Below are 9,791 nucleotides of genomic sequence, written 5' to 3'. Positions count from 1 at the left end.
CTAAATACATTAAGTTCTAAAACAAAGGCCTCAAAACATATTATTCTTTTCTGATAGAAAATATCAAAAAATACACAAGTATATCAACTGTAAAATATTCTATCATAGTTCTTTTCAAACAGAGGAACAGTTATTGCTTCCTTTAAAATTACTAGCTATTAACAAAAAAAGGCAATTTTATCAATCTGTGATACATTAAGCCATATTAAATTAACATAAAAAAGATCTTCATTTATAATTTTAATCAAATTTGAGATCCTAACAAATACCCCCAAAAAAAGAGGTTTTACATGTCTGCATATAAATAAAAAAAATAATAAATTTTGAATAACAAATTCACTTCATCAGAATTTCAACATTCTCAGAATTCATGGAATTCATCGAGAATTTGTATCTTTGGAAATGTTTCCTTTCCTACTTATGAAAATATTTTACTCACTGTATTATCCTTATCAAATTCCAGCGTGTTTACAATGGTTATGCTGCAGCAATACATGAAACATTAAGGGCAGAAAATTTATCTACAGCTGCTTACACATTTGAGCAATGTCCTTTAAAATCTGCTCCAAAACATTTGAAGAAATATTGCCTAAAAGAAAGTTTATTGTATCCTATTTTAGAATAATAGGAGGTAAAACTTTTGCATTGACCAATTTAAAAAAATTCTCCCGAACTAAAAAAACATATTTTTTGTTAAATATTTGGAGGAAGCTAAAGAAGCAGATGTTAAGGGGAAGTAATTCCAGGTAAAAGCTTTGAACAAGGACCTGGAAGACCTAAATTTCTGAAAACAGATAAACTAGTGACACCAAGAAAAATCTACTGACCAAAATGCATTAGTTTAATAAACTTGAAAGTCATTACACAAACAGAAACTGTAGGTACAGGTTTATGAAGACCAAATGCAGAAAAGTGGAAAGTAACCATGAAGATGAATATAATTCCTTGGTGAAAAACAATACCTAGGAATTAACCAACTTAACAGGAAACCAGAAAGTTATTAAAAGCAAAGGCTATTTCAAATAAAGCATAAGAATGATGGCATAGTTGGTTGATCAATATAAAGCATGATTTGTCACCAAAAATCGCTCACAAAAGTACAAAACTGATGACAGACTTTTCCCTGTAGTTAACTATAATTCTATATGTACACTGCCCACATTATTGCTAAGTATGACCTGAAGGTACATCAAATGAATGTACAAACAGCTTATTTGAAGGCAGAAACTGATGAAAAGATTTATATTACTACCACAAGGTTTAGTAACTTCTGAAGGCAAGTTCTACAAGCTAAAAAAAATCAATTTATAAAAACCCAATCAAGCAGAACAGGTGTGGAACCTAAAGCTCAATTAAACCTTATGGAAATGGTTTTTTTCCATTACGCACTTGCCACACATTTTGGGGGAGAGGGGATTTCAGATGTAAACATACGTTTAGATACGTTATATTAAAATACACACGCAAATGGTTTGTTCCCACATGGTGCTATCCACTGGGTTTCCTCAGCATTTGTTTGGCATCTCTGTTTCAGGTGCCAAAAAGTGTGGCAGGAGCATAACAGAAAAGTACCTGAAAAACTAGCATCTGATAATGAATCATTATTATCAAATATGTGGATGGTTAGATAATTCTGAGAGGGAATATTCGATGGCACACATTAAAAAACTCTCAGCATAAACTTTTAAATGAGGAACTTAAGTAAAATATAGCAGTGTTTAGGCTCATTGGTACTTTTTTGTTAATATTAATATATATATATATTCAAGAATGTACACCTATATGAATATTACTAGATCCTAACATGAAATTCTGCGAACCTTTAAACACCACTAAAAAAGATGAAGTGTGGACAAAAACAAGGATCACTTCTTAATCAAATCATTAATTTATTTAGTAGTACCTACATGATCCGACACAGCAAATTCTAGAAGTCAACATGATCAATTTAACTGCAGTCCAATACATTTTTGTTGGGATCAAGCAAAACATATCCTACGGTATCTTAAATCCACACTAAACACAAACAGCAAAGAAAAGAACTAAACACTGAAATGTTATGTATATGCAGATTGAACCAAAAATATTCTGACAGGAAGTATTTTATTTTTAATATTAGCAGGTTAGTGATTTCTTGAAAGTCACAGGAGAAAAGGACTGCAGCACTATCAACCATGGAAGCCTAATACATGTTAACATATGCTTTCAAAGAAACAACGCACTTGCACTCAGAAAGCTTAGTTTTTTGTGGAAAAGTCGGAAGGAATGATAATCAAGGTCCAGAGCATTTAATAAAAAGTCCATTTCATTATTACAAAACTAAACATACTGAGACACACTTTCATTATATATGACAGTTATTTGATAAGGAACAAACTAACGTTAAATATTTGTTTATAGCAGAAATACCCACTAATATTACATTAAGGAATCATAGCAAGGATAAAAATATGAAATTTACGAATCTAATAAATCTTAAGTATTAAATAATAAATGTATTTCTGTTAAGGAATGTATTCTTTGTTATGTTCGTGTATTTCCTATCCTCAATCACTAGAAAATAAAAGCCTAGTTGCTCTTAGAAAATTTTCCACAAAGACATCCCTCCTAAATCAGACACCTCTAATGAATGCTTTGTCACAATAAATTCATTAAACTTAATCCCCAAATCATGTAATATTCCAATATTTTAAATACTGGGATGTAATACTCCAAATATTTTACATAGTACAATAAATTTACCTGAAACCAGCTTAAAGACTCGTGCATCTCCAAAGGCAACACACGATGTGCATTTGTTACATAGTGACTAGCTCCTGGTTTTGCCAGATGACTTGTTGGGAAAATGTGAAGAGGATAGTTCAATTGATATGCTTGTTGTATAACACCAGCTTGTTGAAATGTTTCTGCAATATATATACATAAAGATATATTCATTTGATTTAAAAATTTAAGTCTAAAGCATTCAACAAAGTCTACACATTTAAATAACTTTCATTCTTCATATTAACAAAAATTATGACAAATAAGACACAATAAGACGCCGAACAAATACTAATTCAGAATTCAAACAACAAAAATCAGCGTTATATTTTCAAATTTTCACAGGACTAGTATCGATGATTTTACCAAACCACCATCCTCAGCTGCAAAAGCGCAAATGAATGAATACATTCATTTGTGCTTTTGTAGATGAGGATGTTGGTTCAGTAAAACCATCGAAACTAGTCCTGTGAAAATTTGAAAATATAATGCTGATTTTTGTTGTTTGACTTCTGAATTAATATTGATGTTTGTTTGATACTGCATACACAAGCTAATAAATACATAAATGGCATCTATTCATTAAAACATAAAATAAAATTGAACAGCTTATTTAAATGACAAGCATAAAACTTACTACAGTGAGGCATTATAGCATATGTTATGATATGCTTGCCCATATCAGTTTTAGGATCAGGACATTTTGGTGAACGAAGTAATGACAGATATATTCTATTGCCTCGCACAGAATGACCATATTTGCTTTTATTAAGAAGAGCAACACCCCAGTCATATTCTGATATATCAGCCCACTTGTGGCCACATACCTAAATAACAATAGGCATTAATTTTTTTAATTATAAGCATAAAATAATTAATTTAATTAACAACACATTTGAAAAAAATACAAGAATCTTGATAATTCTTGCATTTTGCTTAGTTTTAATTATCAAATTATAGAAGTTCTGAAATTTTTTAAGAAGTTTGTTTATTTTGGATACCAACTAGAGATTAAAAGAATAATATGCAATATAGCTTATAACAATAAATTACAGAAAAAGAAGTATATTACATCGATTTCATTTAAAGAAATAATATGTTTAACTTATTAAAAATATTGTTTTTTATTATTTGTTTCACATCTTATTAAGAAAGAGGGGGAAAGAATAACATTTTGCTTTATTATAGAGGTTTCCCATGTTTTTGAAAGTTTGCTTCAAAGTTTTTCCTACAAAGACTTACATTAGTATTACTTTCACAATCAAATGAAAAACCTAAAAAGAATTTTCCATTTTATGAAGAAAGACAAACACAGTTTGCTTTACAAAATAATTGCAGGGGAAAGGAAGACAAAAGTAATTTTGAAAAAGTGCAAAGTCAGATCTGCATTAATTCCTTCAAAGAGCTGCATGATAGAAAAATGTGTGACTCTAAGTAATCCAGCAAACTTATTTCAAAGCTATCAAATACAGCATATGATAAATTCAACTTCAATCAATCAATTGTGGCAAACCCAAATGATTTTTGGAAGTTGGTGAACTATACCAGAGGTCTCAAACTGGCAGACGTGCGGTCCCCCGAAGCAATTCTATGTGAACTGCAGATATATTTTGGTTGTGTATTTGTTGTAAATACAGAGCTAAAAGTCTGAAGATGGAAAGTTATTAAAACAATACCTAAAACAGCAAACTTCATACATGAACAAGCTCTTAATCATTGAGTTTGCTGCATTGCTTTTAAATAACTAAAAGTTGGTAAGCAGAACTTATTTTAACATAACAAGGTGAGGTAGTTATGCTGAGGAGTTGTATTAAAAAAATTTTGATTTAATAAATAAAACCAAAAAAATAAATAAATAAAACCATTGACAAGCTAAATAATTATACATAAATAACAGTGTTACAAATTTTTACAATAATTGCTCTGTTGGGGAGTACACTTATAAGCGAACAATGTTTTTTTCCAGCTCAGATAAGTCTCATAAAAAAACCCAATTGACTGATGAGCATTTACAATCTATCACGAAGATTGTTTCAAATAATTTTTCTCCAAAGCTACAAATTTTATCAGAACTGAAATGTCATCAAGAGTAAAACTGTAGAAGAAATAAGGAAGTTTATGGCTGGTTATATACAAATATATGTTTTTTGGGAGGGAATATGGAATATGTGTTGGGGGCACGGAATGTGGAATGTGGACGCATATGTGGAAGAAAAATTTGATAAACAAAAGAAAGAAAAGTTGTTGTTATTTATTCTCACATTTGTGCCACTTTGAAAGTTTTCTCAGGAATTTAAAAAAGCTTTTATAAAATCTGTTTATTTTCAAATTAAGTAAGTTATTTAGTGGTTAATACAACATATTAGAACTATATGAAATAAAGTTCAAGTTGAAAAATTTAACTTTTAGCTTCCAATACATTTGAATCACAATGTGTAACCAAGAGAAATTTCTTTCTAGTACCAAAATTCAGATTTCATACATAAAATAAATATAAATTTGAAATTTTTCTTTCACTTAATATTATTGCTTATTATGTTTTCATAAATATCTGTAAGGGATTAGGCACCTAAAGAAAACAGCAAAAAGAATCTCATAATTTTAGCCAGGCAGAAAAGGAAGAAATTCCAGGGTTCAAAAATAAAAAGCATATAGTATTGGTTTGGTTTACTGGATTATGGCAAACCATGTGAGGGTTATAAGCTTAAGGGAAGAGATACCTTTATAAAGGACTTTCTCAGAGAAACTGGTTCTTATCCACATTACATATTGTGAAAAAAATGAAAATGCTCATGTATTTAGCCCAGTTGCTTATCAAACCCAAGTCAAACTATCAGTATACAGTGATTTTGCCGTTCAGCTGCAGATAGGCAAAAAGTAAGTATAGTGAAAAGCATTTTTGAAAATAAATTGAATATTATTGAAATAACTTTCTAATTAAATTAATTAATTTGCTCAAGGCAAATTAAATTTAAAAAACTATAATTTCACAACATATTATAAACACATCACACATACATGTCACACTTAACATCAGGTTATAAAAGGGTGATATCCATACATAAAAGTATGTATAGTGCAATATATATACATATAAGACATAATATATATACATATAAGATATAATATATATAATCAAATATTGTGTTAATTGGTAAGATTTGGTAAGCATCTTTTGGGCTCTGAAAACCTCAAAAATTTTTGTCATTTTAATGTTATTTATTATTTTCATTAGCCATGTACATTAGTATTATTTACTTTATACTATTTCAGATTATGAAAAATTTTTACAAGAACACTACTTTTGTATAATGCAAGATAACTTGCATCAGTTAATCAAAGGTAATATATTTCAAAGCATAACAAAAATGCAAAAGAAAACAAAATAAAAGTCAACTATCCAGAAAACTTGGGTAATACTGAATTCCGGATAGTTAAGTGTATAGAAAATGGAATTCATGTTAGAAGGAAACAAATCAATTAGAAAATTTCCATTTTAAAATTATAAAAACAATCATTTTATTTGTTACTAACTAGAATATAGCCTACATTTAAAACTACATATGACTAAAGAAATTGCAGTCATAAAAGCCAAAATATTTTATATGCCTTAAACAAAAAAAGTAAAACATCTGATCTGATTATGAAATATCAACAAACATGAGAGTTGGTGGAGGCATTACCGATTATTCCAGCAGAAGTTTAAAATAGCAGATCCTTCTTTATTTAGTTAGGTAATAAAGAGATACAAATTATGTTTACCCCACATGGAAAACTTAAATTTTTTATCATAATTTCCCATGTTACATTGTCATTGTTCATGCATTTATAAAATTGTGTATCATGGTTTTTCTTGATGCCTGGATCCTGTTACATTGAAAATACTTCATACACTTTTAAATATTAATAATTTTTTTAGATGCTGGCAAAAAATAAAATTTACATCCTTCTTTGCAAAAATTAAACCAGCTTATTCAGAATTAATCAAGTTTACATTAAATGAAAATGAACTTCTTATGACTGTGTTGTAACATCATGCTAATCTATTACTAGCACACTGTTTGGCAACAATGTGTATGCATTAATAATATTACAAACTCTATAACTGCATTATGTTTCAGGAGAAATTTTTTTTTTTTTTTTTTTTCTCTGAAATTTAAAAATATTCCAGTTACTTGAGCTTTCTGGTTAGCTGAATGCAGATTAGTCAGTTTTTTACTGTATAAGAAATAAAGCCTTCTCATGTAAATTGAACCATATTATTGTAATAGACAACTGTACTTTGAAATCTGAAAATTTGCATAATGAAAGTTTAGAAAATAAAAATTGAAATAGAAAGCATTTAATATTCAAAAAAATTGCAAGTAGATTCATAAACAGAAATTTAAAAAATACAGTTATAAGTGATTTATTAATTTGAGTCACTAAAATGGGATAGTGGTTAGAGATGCTAACTACCATTCCGGATCCTGGAGATGGTATGGATGTTTGTAAATGTATAGTGTCTGTACGGCAAGGGTTCACTCTAAATATACAGTGAACCAAAAGGCCTCTCGAGAGGTTAGGGAAAGAGGGGTGGGAGACCCTCAGACCCATCCACCCCGAAGTGCTCTATCAAAACTGGGGGTGAAATTGAGCAAAGTTGTGCTGTCACCCATAGGCTCTTGCCAAAAGACAGTCACAGTCTTGCACTCCTTGACACAATGAATTTCGTGGGCTTGTTCTGATGTTACTGTCAGACAAAGGAGATGAGTCACAACAAAAATGACATTCATTTTGATGGGGGGGGGAAACTTATTTTATAAAAGAGAGGTAAAATCCAGTATCATTACTTCATATTTTGCCCAATCCCACGATGTATTACAATGAGTAGGTCTCTGTATATTGCCAAACTGAATTTCATATGTAGCTTGCTGAGCTAAGACATTTACTGGAAATTCTACCTATAATTTAAATCAAGAAATATAATCATTAATAATACAAAGTAAAATAATAGACACTTGACTACAGGAAACACACACATATACTATATATACATAAATTTTCTTAAGCAAAAAATTACCTTTAGGAATTTATGGCTTTCTTCCCAACAAATTGTGCTTTCAAATAACAAATATGGATGAACTGCATCGATTGAAATCTTTTGTTTCATTTCACTATTGGCCCCAATCTTGACTCTGAACGTTAGAGATGCTCTCAAGGGGCCTTGTTCAGTAATTTTTAAGGGTTCAACAATCTAAAAATAAATAATACATGCATACAAAAACAACAGCCTATTGCATTAAAAATACATGTGAAGTAAATTCCACAAAATAATTGAAAAAAAGTGAAGACAAAAAAAAAATTAAAGCATTACATGGTGTAAGTTTGAAGTTTGTACTAAATATCAAAGAAAATAAGAGGCCGTTATACCAGGTTGTTCAATAAGTTTGCGGAACGGAAATGAAGAAACCAATTTTTATTTGTAAAAATGACTTTATTTTTCAACGTAGTTTCCCTCAACTTCAATACACTTATTCCAATGGTCTTCTAATTTATGGATCCCTTGACTGTAGTGGTTTTTCGGCAGCTCTGCAAAATATCCCTACACGGCAGCTATTACCTCTTCGTTTGAAGAAAATCGTTTTCCACGGAGATATCGTTTGAGGTGTGGGAAGAGCCAGAAGTCGGAGGGAGCTAAATCTGGCGAATACGCTGGATGTTGCAACAATTCGTACTTCAATTCAGTTATTTTAGCAATGGTTTTTTGAGCTGTGTGTGCAGGTGCGTTATTTTGGTGGAAAATGATTTTCTTCTGTAATCCGGCTCTTCTTTCACGAATTTTTCGTCTTATTGATTCAAAAGGTTACAATAATAATCCGAATTTGCCAGTTTGAAGGTAATCTATAAACAAAATTCCTTTCGCATCCCAAAAAACTGATGACTCGCTTCGGCGCCGAAGAGCCGGGTTCACACCACTCCTTAGCCTCCTGTTTTGATTCAGGATCATGATGGTAGACCAAAGTCTCATCCATTGTGATAAATCGACGGATAAAGTCGCTTTTATTCATCTTAAAATACTCCAAATGTTACTGGCAAAGTCGCATCCGAATATGTTTTTGCTCCATCGTTAGAGAATGCGGCACCCATTTTGCACAGAGTTTTTGAAACCCAAATTAACACTCAAAATATTGCTCACTGTGCCCAATGAAATGCCTAAAGCCTCTGTTAAATCTCTTTCAGTCAATCAATGGTCTTCCAACACCATATCTTGTATTTTTCCGATGATTTCCGGTGTTGATGCAGTTTTTGGACGTCCCTCTCGTGGATCGTCTTCAAGGCTTTGAATAAACTCCACTTTTGAATAAACTAGCCCACTTGCAAATCATTGTTTTTGAAGAAGCAGATTCACTCAACACATTCACTACTTCGATATGAATTTCCATTGCCTTTAAACCTTTCTTTACAAAGAATTTGATAACTGCACGTTGCTCAATTTTATCCATACCTGAAAAAAGCCACAACATGTTAGATATAAAGGGCGGTTAAACAATGAATAAATTAACAGATCTAAATGAAACTTTTGACGTGTTCCTAAGAAAGAACAAATATGAAAATGGTGTCGACGTTTTAGGTCTAATATTGACGAATAGATGGCGCTCCGCGAACTTATTGAACAACCTTGTATGTATGATATGCACAAATTACTAATAAAATATTTGGGAGAGCAAATTTTTTTTCCCTGTGAAATATTTTGGAAAGCATACTTCTAAGTTAATCTCAGCTGCTATGTAAATCTAAGCTGCTGTATATGATAATATAAAATAGTTCATTTCTGACAGCTAAAAAGCTGAATTAAAAGTTTGCATTTAATACCACACACATAATGAAATGTATTTTTGTTCACTATTGATTTACTTAATATATTGATAATTGCAATAAAATAACTTCATAAAATTTTCTAAATACCAAATCTTATTATGCTAATAAGCAATGGCTATCATTATTGAGTAGGCTGAATTTATCAAACATTGAGCTACTTCAAATAA

At 30.6% G+C, this 9,791-nt stretch overlaps 1 protein-coding gene across 1 annotated transcript in view; it reads right to left on the bottom strand.

The window, feature by feature from the left end:
- Nucleotides 1-9,791, bottom strand: part of LOC118183595 (alpha-mannosidase 2C1-like) — a 74,122-nt gene that overhangs the window by 10,215 nt on the left and 54,116 nt on the right. The window contains exons 13-16 of the mRNA XM_035353191.2: nt 7,826-7,999; nt 7,596-7,706; nt 3,401-3,590; nt 2,743-2,906 (exon numbers count right to left, since the gene is read on the bottom strand). Coding sequence (XP_035209082.1) covers nt 2,743-2,906; nt 3,401-3,590; nt 7,596-7,706; nt 7,826-7,999 — 639 coding nt within the window. The remainder of the gene's footprint in view (nt 1-2,742; nt 2,907-3,400; nt 3,591-7,595; nt 7,707-7,825; nt 8,000-9,791) is intronic.

Source organism: Stegodyphus dumicola, chromosome 5, assembly GCF_044657685.1.
Source record: "Stegodyphus dumicola isolate Sdum_Otavi_A_Nest chromosome 5, ASM4465768v1".
Classification (NCBI taxonomy): Eukaryota; Metazoa; Arthropoda; class Arachnida; order Araneae; family Eresidae; genus Stegodyphus; species Stegodyphus dumicola.
The sequence above is the reverse complement of the archived record's forward strand: the minus strand, read 5'-3'. Positions and strand labels throughout refer to the sequence as shown.